Source organism: Lemur catta, chromosome 11 (assembly GCF_020740605.2).
Source record: "Lemur catta isolate mLemCat1 chromosome 11, mLemCat1.pri, whole genome shotgun sequence".
Taxonomy (NCBI): Eukaryota; Metazoa; Chordata; class Mammalia; order Primates; family Lemuridae; genus Lemur; species Lemur catta.
In genome coordinates, this window is record NC_059138.1 from 53499914 (window position 1) to 53516494 (window position 16581).

Below are 16581 nucleotides of genomic sequence, written 5' to 3' on the forward strand. Positions count from 1 at the left end.
TGTCAGCTTTGAAGACAAGTGTGGCTCCAAATCAAATTATTCTGTTTACAACAGAAATAAGCAAGGTCTTTGGCATGTAATTAAACCATCCGTTTTTCTGCTTCAAGTTCTTGAGGATTGTAGCATTTTGAGCCAAGTGAGTTCCGCCCAATGAAACCTCAAAACTGAGCATTGATTAATCACAGGCTAAATTTAAAGTTTCTGACATAAATCTCACGCCTTTCCAGTGAATTCCTAGGAGTAAAAAGTATGAGTTATTTTAAATAAAGAAACTCCTTACTTCAAAAATTCAATTGTAAGTCTTCTTAGCTCTTCAGTTTCTTGCTCTCCCATTTGAAGCCACACCTTAGAGGGGTGCTTCCTGCCATCATGAGAACCTGTTTGAAATAATTGATCCACCATTTTTTTTTTTTTGTTTGTCTTTTTGGTTGTGGAAGTGCATGGTGAGCCAATCCTCTCTGAGACCGAATAGAGCATCGCAAAGCCTTTGCAGGGCAGTTCTCCCCTCCATCTGTGACAATGCGGGCACTGCTGCTACTGGCTCACCCTTAGGGAGGATGAAATCCAATCAACCCTTCTCCATTACTCACATAGCATTTCTCAAATAAAGTCTGTGGTCAGGAAACTTGCTGGGTGAACCTTACACATTGATAGACTGCTCTGAACAAGTGAAGTAATCATTCCCTCACAGCAAATAGTTCTTTAACAATATGGAAATGAGAATGCCTGGAAGAAAGTAATCTGTTTATGGTGCCTTTGTTAAGTAGACTATCACAGGGGAACAAGGAAGCAGAGGAAAAATTGGTCCTATACAAATCTATAAGAGACCGGACAAGGAGGGGGAGATGAGACTGGACGAGGAAGAAGAGACCAGACCGGAAGAGGAGACCAGACTGGAAGAAGAGACGAGATGGAATGAGGAAGAGGAGAGAAGACCAGTCTAGGAAGAGGAGACCAGATCAGAGGAGGAAGACAGTGCTAAGTTCTTAATATGCAATACCTCATTCAGACCTCATGAACCATCCTATAAGATAGGTATGGTTCTTTACCTTGTTTACAGATGAGGAAACTAAGGCTTAGAGAAATTATCTAATCTTCCCTTAACTCATGAAACTGAGAATTAAAACCAGGCCTGACTCCAGAGTCTCTGCTCTTAGCCATTATTCAAGTCAGATACCTTCTTTCTGCCTATATGGTTGTTCCCACAGCTTCCTCCAAAGGTGTCCTGAGGCTGGCCCTGGGACTGAGCCACAGCTGCTGTCTTGGATTTTATTTTTACTGTGGATGGGGGGGGGGGGGGCCGCGGGGAAGGAGAACAGTCCTGGGCTGGAGGGCAGAAATTGGGCTTCTTGTGCTGTTCTGTCTTTGGACACAAGAGGGTGAACTCTCACCAGGCATCTCTTGCACTAGGCCTCACTTGCCCCATCGGTAACATGGGAAGAATAACCCTACTCCTGGTGCCTGCCAAAATGACTCTTTTTTGAGATCATATGTGGAAGAAATCTGGATAAAGGATTAGCACTTATTAGACTATGTATAGATCTTGCCCCCAACCAAAGTTCCAAACTTAATTCCCAAAAGTTCCCAGCAAACTTGGAAAACCTCCAAAGGATCCTTACCTCCCTGCCTTTGTTCATACCTTTCCACGTATCTGAAAGGCCTCTTCATCTTCATCTACCATAATCCTACCTGTCCAAAAGGCCTAGTTCATAGGCTTCCTCCTAGGAAGTGTTTGTGGACAGCTGTCCTTGAAGTGATCCATTTCTCCTACCTAATCTTTGGCTGTAAGCACTTAAGACAGGCATCACTCCTGGCCTTACCATATAATTACTGATGTATGGGACATCTCCTCTATGGAGGACATGTGTTGGGTTTTGCGTGCCTAATATCTTCTCCCCCTTTTAGTAACAGCAATTGGATTTTCCTCTGGTGAACAACCTTCCCTCACTTTTAATTCATATCATTTGGATGGGGTCAACCCCACTTCCAAATCCAGAGGTAGGCATGTGACGAAGGCCTATTTAGAGTTACTATAATGGGTTCAGTGAAGGACAGGTAATTCAATTAAAAGCATTGAGAATTACTGCTAGGACTTTTGCTAGGACTGCTGGCATAAAAATCTCTATTTTTGCTACAATTGGATGTACACATGGAGCTGTGAGGGCCTTTCACATGGAAAAAAAATTCCTGAGGATAAAGCCACGCAAGAGGAGGTTATAGAAAGAGACTTAATCTGGAGAATAACATTGTTGGGACCTCTTGGATCTTAGATTCAGATATTCCTGACACTATTAATAGAAATAACCTGCCTAGGACAAATAAATTCTGTCCCCTGCCCACATTCTTTTTTTCCTTTTAAGCTAGTTTGTGTTGGGTTTCTATAATGTAAGATTGAAAGATAGGAACACATCCTCAATTTGTTTATGAACTTTAAGGGGCCAAAGGCCTGATCTTTTTAACTTTACATTTCTTAGCATGGTACCTGGTAAGACAGACGGTCCTCGAGGTGCGGTGATTGATTCATTCAATCTCACTTTCCCTGAGCACCTACAATGAGCTGAGCTAAGCACTGGAACCACAACGAATAATTCGACATAGTCCTTGCCCTCAAGGAGTTCTGAATTTAGTACAAGGAGGAAGTATGAAAATGAACACTTTGTAATATAATTTGGGCTATAATAAAAAGACCCAAATCTATAAAAGTGTTAATAAGCTGATTAGCCCAAAGAAACGTTCTGCATGTCTGTTAAAAACTGATTTCTTTAAAAGCGTTTTTTCCCCCCAGACTGAAAAAATGACTTCAACTGCATAAAAGCTTCCTCCTCACCCCTGCCCCATTTCACACATCTTTAGGGTAACAATAAAGGTGTATACCTGCTTACTTTGGGTCTATATGGTAACTTCCTTCTGCAGAGCATGAAGTACCTTCTAGGGTATGATCAAATATCTTTGAAATGTCATCAAGAGATAGGAATGGGACATGAAAGGGAAACTGAGGAACAGAGAGAGTTCAGTAAAGTGATGGGCTGTAGTCACCCAAGTGATGAAGGACCATTTAAACCAGGGGTTCCTAATCCTCTATTTATTTCGTTATCTTGAACTTCAATCTAGTTAGTTCTCTCTTCACTGAGATTACCAGGTAGAGAATGTTTACGAACTGGCATAACTTTCTTATTTGTGTTAGCTTTACTCATAAAGGCCAAGAAAGATGCTTTAGTTCCCTAGATCCAGCAACATCAGTCACTATAGAGCAAGTCAACACTGCTTAATGCAGTAATGGGCAATGCAGACGTTTGCCCACACTTCCCAGGTGTTTAAATGAATGCTGCTTACACCTCTGGTGAAGCAGAATACTACTTCTTGGTTAATCAGCCACTAGGGAAACCAACCCTGGGAACACCAGAAGCATCTGGAAAAGCAACAAATTCATATATTCCGAAGTCATCCAGAGCATCTTCATGGCCTGAAATGTAAAACAAATGCTACTTACAAACCAAATGCCTTGATGTGCTATTGTTTTTAAAAACCTTTGTAAAACTTATCTTTACTGTCTGTCTTAAGTGCTATGTGTACAAAACCAATTTAACTTTTCCTAATCCCCTATAGTTATATCACCATAAAGCAGTGTTGGAAATCATCCTTTCTAAACCTGAGAATTGAAACTGAATTGGAACAATTATTCTTAAAGCCTGAGGTGGGAACAGCATGTAATATATTCAAACACACACACGTGGGCAGGCTTGGCCTTTGTACCAGAGACTCATGGACACCAAGGCTTCAGCCTGGAGGTCACAGCAGCTCTTGGTCCACCCATAGTATCTACTGCACCCTGCTGGACCTAACAGACACAACCAGAACTAAAAAACAAATAAAAACTGCAGCTTCCCATACATACAAATGCAATATAAGACAAGACAATACAATGTCGATATCAATAGCACCTAACTATCATCTATGGAATGTGGGGGTGGAGGTGGTTGGGAGGAATCAGATGGTCTTTGGGCCCTTCCCAGCTCTCACATTTTGTCATTTGTGAGGAAGGGCTACACAAGGGAAGAAGATTCACATTTATTAAGCATCCAGACATCATATTAGTCACTCCACCTACACCACTTTATTTAATTGTCATAGCAACACTAGGGGGAAGTTTTTATCTCTATCAAATAGATGAGGAAGTTGAGGGCAAGAAAAATAATTTTCCCAAGGTGACACAGGGGGAAAGTGGCATATATGGAACTGAAACCTGACTCCCTGTGACTCCATGGCGTGAGAAAAAGCTCCGTTGTTAACTTGCAAGTCAGTACAGTCAATATTGATGACAGGGAGGGAGGGTTACAGTGGGGACAAGGAAGCAGCACTGGTCCTTGTCCAACCTCCCTCTGCTCTTCTCTTTGGGATGGAACTGCCAGCATTAAATCTACTTTAGGAATTAAAGTGAGAGAACGCTTTGGCATTTTCAAAATAGTACTAATAGGATCAACGGATTCAGCAAAACTCAGTGACTCTGGGCAAGTGACTTAATCTCCCTGATCCTTAGTTCTCTTGCCAGTATAATGGGGTTAAGAGTGCTTTCCAGGTTGATCTCACAGACTTATACGACTTACATAAAACCAACAAAAAGGATAGCACTTTGTAGAGTGAAGGCTCTATTCAAAGGTAAGGGATTGCTAATGTTATATTAATATTAGCTTATATTAATTCTGTTACATTACTAACATATATAATAATTGATGTCAATAATATTAATTAATAAACATTAACATTGATAATAGCCTTTTCCAGCCTGGCTGTTACCTGAAAATGTTTGAGATTTCCTGTATTCAGTTTCTGGCCTGAGAAGACAAACAGGTATTTCTGTCAGGGATAATAATTAAGGAAAAAGCATTCAAGAAAAAAAAACTATTTTCATAGAAACATATGCATTACCTGCCTTCTAGCTTCTGTTTTATAACTGAAATCAAGAGAAAAAGAAACCATAGTAAGCTACTTTTTAGTACACATATACAAAACTTTAAAAACATTTTTCTAACTTTAACCTACCTTTGTGGGGTTGATATTTTTTCCATAGGAAGAGAAGACACATGGATACAATCAAAAATAGTGATATTCCAGTTATGCAAGCTAAAGGGGACAATGATTTCCCTTTTTGTGCAAGCTTCTCCAGTCCTAAATAAAAAGACAAATATATTTCTAGTAATAAATTACTACAATATATTATTCAAATTTTTAATGCTTTATCTTAAATGAGACACTATCGCAAATATATATGTATATAATGCATATATATACAAATATATATACACATACACACAGAAAGAGAGGGAGAGAGAGAGAGAGAGAGACCAAATGGAAAGAAAGCACCTATTATAGAACACACACTAACTAAACTCCCTAGGGATGTTTTGTGATTGGAAATGTGGTGAGCTACCCAGGATAATACTTATAGGTTGTATTATACTAGATGTAGCAAATAGCTCATGTCATACTTCTCTACTGTGTTTGCCACCTTAACTTAGATTTGTTTCATCTCATCATCTCTACATCCCCAGATGCTAGGTTGTTTTTGCTCTCTCTCTCTCTCCCCTGCTTCCATTTTACTCTTTTAGTATAATTCAAGTATATAAATTTTCTAGGGAGATGGTATGTGATTAAAGGTGTGAGATGGGAGGTGATCATCATTTCAAATGCAATTTACTAATTTTTGACCAATAAGGAAATGTCAATGCTTAAAACAGGATTGTGTGATTTTCAATAAAATATTTAAAGTCCTACCTAGTGACTAAAAGTCACTTTGTTTTGTAAGTCATTCCCCTTATTAAGAACACTATATAAAATATGGTGCTAATAACTAACCAACCGCTGAGTCCTTACAATATGTCAGGCTCTGTGCATGATTCATGTTAACTAACTGAATCTTCACAACAGTGTTGTTAGGGAGGGATAATTTTATCATCCCCTCTTATGGGTGAGCAAACTGAGGTTTGTCCAAGGTCACTCAGGTTATAAGTCGTAGAGTCCAGATGTGACCCTGAGCTCTTAACATTTAATGTTGCCTCCCTTTAACATTATTTTATTATTATTATTTTAGAGACAGGGTCTCTCTCTGTCACCCAGGTTGGAGCACAGTGGCATGATCATAGCTTACTGCAGGCTTGAACTCCTGGGCTCAAGTGGTCCTCCTATCTCAGCCTCCCAAGTAGCTGGGACTATAGGTGGGTGCCACTACTCCCAGCTTTATTTTTTTATTTTTTATTTTTTTGTGGGAGAGGTCTCCCTTGGTTGCCTAGGTTGGTCTCAAACTCCTGGCTTTAAGCAATCTTCCCACCTTGGCTTCCCAAAGTGCTGGAATTACAGGCATAAGTCACCACTCCCTGCCTCTTTAACGTTAATTTAACACAACTAATTAACTGTGGCTATGTTAAGACCAGCTCCATACTATAATATGTTTAGTCATATAGCTAATATATAGAGTAGGAAGTAGTTGTAAACCTCCACCAAGTGCAAGTAACAGATGTCTTCAGATGTGAATCAGATATTGATGTGGAAATGAATCATGGCAGTTGCCTGTCTGTCCAGATTAATGTGGCAGTGAAAGTCATGTGATGCCACTTCCATCCTGCAGTGGTGGAAAACAGCCTGGAGAATCCACGTGCGCTGAAGAACACAGTGGCCGTCCAGCTCTGCAATAAATATCCAGCCTGGACCTTGTCATCTTTCACCCTGAAGCCTCTGCTGAGGTCTCCAGCAGCCAAGAGAAGCAGGAAGCTTAATCTTTTCCTTCTCTCAGTGTGGACCTAAATACATTCTCTTGGCTTTTCCATCTGGAATACTTTCATTTTTTAATCTTCCCATAATCTTTTCATAATGTAGTATAGATCATAAATACCAAACTCTAGTAAACAAGTCATGGAAGCCATGTTGTTTCTTCTAATTTCCCCATACAACACTGTTCCGATATTCTCTGTAAGTTCTCAGGAGTTAAACAGGGTTGTTTTTTATTATCAAAATTTTTCACTATCTCTGATGGGAAGTTTATGCATTTCTGATATACATTCAGAGAACTGTATTCTTAAAATATTCTTCCATGGGATTGTAATGGCTGTGTGATATTTTTTGCCTTTAAACAGATTTTAAATTAAACTCTTTTAAACCTTGAATGGAAAAAAATAAATGCAAGGTGGTTTAAAATGAACTAGAATGGCAATTTATTGATTCTAGATGTAGACTAGGACATCATAAAACTTATTAGAAAGATTATTTTTCCTTCTCTTCTCTTTGTTAATAAGTTATAGATTAATTCATGTTCTCCTATGGTTAGAAAGTTGACCTTTGGGTTTGGAATGACTAAGCACTTGGGTTATCTTTTTGTGAGGTTTTAGTCTGCTTTCTGGGGATATTGTGCTCCTGCTTAATAGGTTTGTTCTTTCTAAGAACATGTAACTTAGAAATGAGCCACCTGATCCTCAGGGTTTTGATTTTCACATTAGTGAAATGAGGAGGGTAGAGTGACTGCTCTTTAAGTTCTTGCTCTGATACTCTATGATTTGGGACAGACACAGAGGTTTACATGAAGTTTATTTTGTAAATAGGACACTATATGCAGTGGCATGCTAGTAATTTATTCTTAAAAATTTGCTCAGATATACATATATTAGTCATAAGTTTTACTGATATAAAAGATTGGTAGCACCTAACTTACAAATAAAATATGCAATACTCTTTATTGTTAATTCTATATAGTCAATTGATTCTCATGGAATGCTTTTGTTGATTTTTGTGGAACTCTTGTATCTGTAGTTAACCTATATGTGAAACTCAACTATGTTTTGACAAACTTATACTTCAAATAAATGCTTGATTACTACCCAGTTCAGCAAAAAAATCGCTTACATCATTGATAAACAAGTGTAGTTTCAACACAAATGGTTGCTGATATTTAAAAATAGTAAGATGAAAGTGAAACAACAATGACATATATTGGAACTTCATTCATTCGTCAGTCATGTGAATGACTTCTTTGCTGTACTGAATAAGATTTTTGAATACTGGAAGAATATTCCTCAATTTTATGTGGCATATGTAGTATAATGGCTACAAACACAATACACTTTTAAGTTTAATCTGCATTATTATTTTCTCCATCATTTTCTTAATTGTAGGCAATCTAATTATAGAACAACATTCTCTGAGTTTTAAAAAGTACTAATTTCGTTATCATTAAGCCTAAAATATTTTCTAATTTTCATTGAGATTTCTTATTTGACCTATGTTTTATTATATAAAGTATATTGCTTAATTTCTTTGAGTTGGGAGTTTTCTAGTTTTCTTTCTGTTATTGATTTTTTGCTTAATCTCATTCTTGTTAGAATGCAATCCTTTGCAATTCGTTAATTTTTTTATTTTAATGGATTTAGGGGGTAGAGTTTTTTTTTTTTAAATGACCATACAAATGATCATATGAAAAGAAGGTATGTTCTGCATTTGCATGTAGTAATTCATATTATTTCAGTTAGGTCAGGTTGGTTTTCTCTATTCCTACTAAGTTTTTGTCTGTTTATCAGTTATTGAGAGAGATAGTTAAAATCTCCCACTTTGTGAAGTTTTCTATTTTTCTGTCAATTTTTGCTATTTATTAAGTGAACTTTGGAGCTATACTGTTAGATGCATACAAATTCAGAATTTTTATGTCTTCTTGCTGGATAGACCACTTTACTCTTATGAAATATACACCTTTTATCTGAAGTAATGCTTCTTATATAAGTTATCTGATATTAGTACAGTGAGTCCCCACTTAAGATCATTGATAACTTCTTGGAAACTGTAACTTTAAGCAAAACGATGTATAACAAAACCAATTTTACCATAGGTAAGGATTCCTACAGCATACTTCTGGCCACAAAAATATCAGCAAAGTTCTAAATAAAGACCCAAAACATTTCTAATATTAAACATGGACATAAATGTGAGCTATATGTACATTTAAGAAAGATTACAAAAACAAGTAAGATCAATATTTACCCAATTTTTGGTGAGTCAGCGAGTGAGGGTGGTTGTGGTGGTGGGTTAAATCAAGGAATAAATGTTTGCAAAGGAAAAACTGTAAGGAACACCCCCTCCCACCACGCAGTGCAGAAACAATCACAAATCTGATGGGCTTGCTGAGTGCTTTCACACCACATGGTTTATTGTTGTGTATTTGTATGATCGTTGTAGACTTAAAAAATTTTTATTTGACAATAATTTATATTCATTCATTCATTTTCTATTCCACTTATTTCAGTTCAGGGTTGTGGCTATCCCAGCATTTCAGGGTTCAAGGTGGGGAACTCAACCTGGACAGGACACCACCATCCCATTGTAGGTACACTCACACACACCCACACTCACTCAGATTGGGATGATTTAGATACATCAATTCACTTAATGTGGACATCTTTGGGATGTGGTAGCAAACTGGAGCACAGACATGGGGAGAGTGTACCAATACCATACAGACAGTGGCCTCCAGGGGAATTGATTTTTTTTCTCATCAATGTTATAACGAAATGATGTTGAACGAAACGTTATTAGAGAAACTTCTGTGTAGAGCTATGTCAGCTTTCTTTTGGCTGTTTGTACAGCTTATTCGCACATCTATTTACTTTAAATCTTTCAGTATCTTATATATAAGGTGTGTAATCTATAAGCAGCAAATAGTATTTTTCAATCCAGTTTGATGACATTTGTATTTTAGTTGGAATATTTAGTGCATTAATACCTAATGTGATTACTAATGTATTTAAGTTTAGATACACAAACTTCTTTTTTCTATATTTCCTACATTTTTATTTTTTTTGTCTCTTTTCTTGTCTTAATTTGGATTAATCAGAATTTTATTTTATTCCTCTTTTCCTGTCTATTTGCTTGTTAGTTATACATTTTTATTTGTTGCTTAGACTTTTGGGATTAAAAAAATTCTAATCAATATGAATATTTCTACCACTTACTGTTTCCATCTTCTTCCATGATGTAAGAGTAAGTTCCATATTAAAGATAGGTTTAATATACAATGATTTGATGTTTTGCGCTAAATAAGTCACATATCCTCCCCTCTCCTACAGTTTTAACTTTTTATCCCTTTTGATATGTATTTACTAAAAATGACCTCATTTGCACGTTCTATCCTGCAGAGGATCCCACACTCTTCTCCTCCCTCATTCCTTCTTATTTCTTCAGACTCCTTCCTTGTTGCCCTCTTGCCTCTTCCCCTTGGCCTGTGTTTACCCTACATCAGAGAACCTCCCTGTAGTGACCAGTGCCTGTCAGCCCCAAACCTTGGCTGTTGCAAAAGCCAAGAGTCCTTCCCATGGAGAATGAGGAATAGGGATAATCTTTTTCTCAGAACAAATGATCTTTCTTGTTAGGCCCCTCCTCTAGAGCATCCTGTCTCTCTGCTCTCAGCACTGCTCCTCTATCCCAGAACACACAAGGTTTATGAGGTCTAGCATTTGAAATTTGTTCCCTTCCACAAAATAAAAAATGCCAAATATGTCAAGCATAAAAGAAAGAGGCACAGTTGCTGTGGTCTCAGCCCTAGGCAAGTGTGTTTTGGAGAGATGAATGCCAACTTGAAAACAAGACAAGAGGGAAATTCTGACCCTATTGCCACAGAGAATGTATAGAGATTCCCTAATGCTGTTTTGGACACTTGCTGGAGCTCCCTTCTTTCTCCTTCCAGAGAGTTTACACTATTCTTTAGCACATAGCATGCCATTCTTCCATTATTTAAACATGATTGACTCATTTACCAAAGCCCTAGTGCAAATGCTATTTTCCCCCTCCTTAGGCAAACAAATAAAATGGAATAACATGTTAACTGCAAATATGGGCAAGAGGTGTGGTATCCATGGTATCACAAGCCTGCTGTTTGAGAAACTGCACCCAACAGGACAGCCATATGCTACCAGTCAGTGTATCTATTTCTAGATCAAAATGGAGTCCTGAGATCTCTTCTTGTCCAATCTGTTCATTGATTGTGGCAGCTGATTCATATCCCTACAGAAATGAAGGCGCCATATTGAGTGTGCTATTTCCACACCCCACCATGGCCGCACCTGACAGACACAGTTATTCTACACTAGATGCCATGCAGATGCCACCTAAGGTGTCAGAGTCTGCATGTCAGGGTTATAGTTCTATCTCAATTATCTGCAGCAGCCTATAGTGAAATACATCTGGACACCTTGGCATGAGTAATTTCTAGATAGAAGAAATGAGTAAATTTGTTTTCCTGCCTTGGGTCTTTTTCCTGCTCACTTCTTTATAAAAAGATGTGGGATATAAATAGTTATAAAAAATGGTAGATTTCTCAGGATCACATACAAACTCAAAACATTTCTATTATGGCTAAATCTCAAGCCAGGTCCATGAGGACCTAGGAAACTCTATTTATAAATTTGATTGCTTTCATTAAATGTGAACATTGGAATTCTGATCAGATGACTACATTTCCATGAACATTTTCATTTTATATATATTGCATGTCACAATAGCAATTTAGGCTCAGGTAAAACTTTAAAGTAGGGATATCTGCATTCAAGGAAATCCTTAATTAAGGTAATAAAATGATGAATTGTTTTTCAAAATACAAATGCTAATTTACTATTTTAATAGCTATCCTTTCCTTGAAACATTATAGATATTATTTTTAGTTATAGATATTTCATAATTTCTCTTTAATATGAAGTTATACACATGTCATAGACAAATCAAAATATCTCTATGTATACAGCATTAGATAGGTGATGAGAAAATATAGGCTATACTCTGTGTAACCCTATACATATGTTTTAGAAAGACTGTAGTCTCATCAATATTCTCAGTTACATCAAAGGGGAGAGCTTGTATAGTGGTTAAAAAATGAGAGCTTTGAATTCAGATCTTATTTTATTACTTACTAGCTGTATGACTTTGCCCATTATCTTTGTTTTCTTTAGAATATCTCTCCACTGAGATATTCTCAGTGAGGTACCAAAAGGTCAAGTAATATGTCAAATTAGATGTGAATCATAACCTACAGAGGTGGAAGTCGTCATTTGGTCTATTCTTACACAGGCAGAAAAACACAAAGCTAATTGTTATTTTCTCCAGCCTTCCTCTCCCCACTGAAAATCTCCAATAAAACTTTTGATTATTTCCTGACCTTATTATTTTCTTTCCATATCTGTGACCTTGGAGTCATCTTTGAATCCTTTTTACTTTGCCTTCCACATCTTATTGCTGAAACTTTTTGACCACATTTTTTGTCTCATTAAAAACAAAGAGGTTCATCTATTTTATACAGCTTGACTCTGGCTACATCAAACACCAGTTTGATTCTGGGAACATCTCAAAAGCTGGTACTTTATCCTTTTAAATGATTTCAAATTCTCCACAGGTCTTAATATAGTTTATTCAGCAGAGTGGATGATCCGTAGTGCACAATTGATAGTTACAAGTGATGGTCATTTATAATTGTAGGTTGGTGTATGTTTAATCTACATTGCGAGAGTCATCCATTTGGAAACTTAGAAAAGATCAAATATCTAACAAAACACATCAATCCTATTTTTCTTAGCCATTTTGCCACTGTTTGAGCTAAAGTTCTGTGAACATTTGGGGGTTGGAAAATAGCCCTAAAACCCACAAAGAGGTCACTGATGTTGACAACTCTGAATCCCTCTGAAAAATAAGCACCTGTTCTTCTTATTTACTATAATAACAAATGCTTGGTCTTTGTACAGGTCAAACAGGTTTTTTAGATTTTGCAAAGGGCAATTATCTGACGTGAAGACTATAGCTGTCTTTGGACCTTGGTAATAAGATCTTAATCAAATATTGGGGGCTTCACTTCTAATATTATAAAAATATCTTGGCTAAATATTAATGAAGAAAGTTTAGGCAGTGGAAAAGCCTAACCGTAGTACGTGTCTACATATTATAGCCATGTTTTCACTTGCAATGAGCATGAGGAACAAGTCTAAGACAACATCTGGATCACTATTAAACTATTTTATATGCTTAATTATGGCTCGCTTTACAATTATGTCTTGGTTAGCTACTGGGGTGAAAAGCTGGTTATGACTATTAAAAATTTAGTAAAATAGCAAAGGGTATACTATAGCTGTTTGCTTGTTTTTGCCACCCATATTAGATTGTGAGCAGGAATTTTATTAGTAGGAATTATTTTTTCATATGGAATTCTTAGTGCCTACTCCAGTATTTGGCCCATAATAGGTACTAAATAATGAATGAATAAATGAGTGCCAAATTTATATCACCCTCAACACACATATGCTTTGAGGGCCTACAAGGGAAATATATTATTATCCACTGCACAAATGAAGTATAATTCAGGTAAAAGTCCTAGAGCTGCATTGTCCGATATGGTAGCTACTAGACACATGTGGCCATCTACATTTAAATTAAAATTAATAGAAATGAAATACAATAAAAATTTATTTTCTCAGTTGCATAGCCATATTTTTCAGTGCACCAAAGCCAAATGAGGCTAGTGGTTACCCTACTGAACAGTGCAGATCTTGAACATGTCTTTCATTGTAGAAAGTCCTACCAGATAACACTCTTATAGAGAGTGTAAAATTTTCTTAATATTAAAGACAAAACCCCACCATGACAATATGTAAATTCTAATATACTCAGATGATTTTAAAAATATAAATACTATTGACCCTAAGGAATTTTAGGAGGACCCTATCCATTACACATTTCTTTATCACAACTGCAGGTTTGTGATAGTCTTATAATTCTTAATGGCTCTTTAAGAGCTTTCTAATAAATTCACAATACTATGGAGGAAAAACATCTTGCCCAAGTGGTTGTCACACCTGTGTATGCTAAATATTCTGGCTCCCAGGTGTTCCCTGCAAGATCTTGATCCAATAGGTCTGAAATGTCTTAATGAAACTACATTCTTAGCAACATTTTCAGGTGATTTTGATGCAGGTAGTGCAAGGGCCACGTACTGAAAAGGTTAGCCTAAGGATTGTAAGAATTCATTTGTGTTATTGCTTGCTTCATTTATTCAATAAAATTAAAAACTTTGAGTTTCTCTCTGTTATGGGTCCTGTTCTAGGCACAGGCCTATAAAGATGAAGAAACAGAAGACGTCAATGGAAAAGGTATTAGTGGGTGGTGCCTTTTGTGAACTTGATCCTCCACCAATCATAGGGACCTTAACTACCACTTCCTGTCCGAAGGTTTTCCCCAAGTGGAATCTGGCTTGTCTTTTTCTGTATGCAAAGGATAGTTGGGGAAAAACTCGATAGTAGTGGTAGAAGAGGAAGAAGAAAAGGGAGAACGAGTAGGAGGAGGGGGCATGGCCGGGAAGGGGAGATGGAGAAGGAGGAGAAAAGAAATATAGAAGTAAAGAAACAAAAAAGAAGAAAGAAGGAGAGAAGAGGATGGATCTGAGAAAGGAAAGAGAATGGGCAGAACTTGGTGATTGAATGTGGGGCAGGGTAATAAACAAGAGGAAAGAGTCTGGGGTGACATCTAGCTTTCTGTCTTAGGTTAGTAGGTAGTAGGGCCATTCACTCAAACAGAGAATACAGACAGAATAGCAAGTTGGGGGAAAGAAGCTGGTTCAGTTTTGATACTTTAGAACTGTTTGCTGCCTCTGATACTTCCAAGTGGAGACATTCAGCGGCAGCTGGGTATGCAGTTTTAGAGCTTTACAGGGATAGATTTGGGATGCACCAGTGCTACATGTAGCCATGGGAATGAATGAAATTATACAGGAAATCATATAGAAGAATGAAATCATACCATAGAGTCAGAAGAGAAGGCTTGGAAGGATGGGGATTTTGTGGACATCAGTATTTTAGGCAGTGGTTCTTAACCCTTTGTTAACTGATGATCTTTCTGAAAGTCAGATGACAGCTAAGGAATGCCAAATTTCACAGACTTAAACAATTTTGTAATTTCTAAAGTGTTAAGACTCCTGCTGAGAACTTCTACAGATTTCAGTTGTTTAAACAGTGAAAGAGGAAGAGGAGACCATGAAGGACAGTGAGAAAGGAAGTCAAATGGGAGTATGAAAACCGAATTTCCAACTCACGGAGGTTTATTCATCTGACCTGATGCAACACTAGATATAAATCCCCTAAATAAGCAGCCTGCTTCTCTTATATTTCTATCTGTAAAATCAGGAAAGCAAGAATACACATTTAGAAGTAATTCATTGAATTCCCTTTTTCTTCATAGCCCCTCACAGCCAGCAATTTAATTTCTCCTCTATTTCATTTTGGGTTTTCTTTCTTTGAGTCATAGAAACCATGGTGTAATTAACATGGAAAAGAGAGCTTATTAGAGTATATGAGTAGTTCCCCAATGATTTTCTCCTCCACATAGTTATAAGATAGAGGAAAAGCAAGGCCAGCATGCATTTGTGTTTTATTGGGATCCCTTCCTTTCATGGTCACACTTACCTATAGAAGTGATGATAACTGTGAAACGAGTTTCATCTTGCCTTCCAGTTATGTTGTTGTAAGCACAGCACACATAGTCAGTTGTCTTCTGGGCTACTTCCTCAGAAGCAACTTCCAAGTGAGGCCCATGCTTAATGACATATGTTGTATTGTCAGCCCTCTGGATCCAGGAGTAGATGTTGGGGGGATAAGAATCAGCAGAACAATCAAATAGGATGGCTTCTCCAAGGTCAACAGTAAACACTCCCCCTACTTTCAGTCCTTTATCAGAATTCACTTGAAGTCCATAAGGTCCATCTGCATCAATACAAAAAAGAAATAGAGGGCAACATAAATAATCATAATATAATTTTTGAGTTTGGGAGCGCATAGTAGCATTTCAGTTCCCTTGAAAGCCTTCAAGTTAGCCTTGGGCAAACAGGTCCTCCTTTAGACTCCCAGTAAATGACAAGGATCGAAATATTTTATTCTGATATCCATGAAAACGGAAATTATTTGAGATGAGATTGAACTGATTTGAAATAGTAAAAGCCTGAAACTTATATAATTTTACAAACACTGTCATGATTGTGATGCTAAGTTTTTGAGTCCTGTATTGATAAATCTGCAACCTAGTTAGATAAACTCAATCTTTCTTTTTGTGTGTGACTGGCTGAATTTTATATAATAAAATATAATAATATAACACATATAAAACATATAAAATATAATAATATAACACATAATAATCATACATATTTATGGGATACAGTGTGATATTTCAATACATGTATACAGTGTATATTGATCAAATGAGGGTAATTAGCACATCCAACACCTTAGACATTTATCATGTCTTTGTGTTGGAAACATTCAAAATCCACTCTTCTAGCTATTTTAAAATATACAATAATTTGTTGTTAATTATAGTCACCCTATAGTATATAGAACACAAGAACTGATCCCTCCTATCTAGCTGTGTTTTTGTGTCTGTTACTCAAGCTTTGGCTATTCCTCTCCCACCCACCTCCAACCTTTGCTAACCACCATTCTACTCTCTACTTCTATGAGATCAGCCTTTTTAGCTTTTACAAACGCAAGCTCAGTCTTTCTGAAACAGTCATTGAACTTGAAA

The 16581-nt window shown here is 37.0% G+C and overlaps 1 protein-coding gene across 1 annotated transcript in view; it reads right to left on the reverse strand.

The window, feature by feature from the left end:
* HEPACAM2 (HEPACAM family member 2) overlaps positions 1-16581 on the reverse strand; it is a 34143-nt gene that overhangs the window by 1800 nt on the left and 15762 nt on the right. The window contains exons 4-8 of the mRNA XM_045565182.1: positions 15468-15764; positions 5041-5166; positions 4927-4951; positions 4795-4832; positions 3390-3463 (exon numbers count right to left, since the gene is read on the reverse strand). Coding sequence (XP_045421138.1) covers positions 3390-3463; positions 4795-4832; positions 4927-4951; positions 5041-5166; positions 15468-15764 — 560 coding nt within the window. The remainder of the gene's footprint in view (positions 1-3389; positions 3464-4794; positions 4833-4926; positions 4952-5040; positions 5167-15467; positions 15765-16581) is intronic.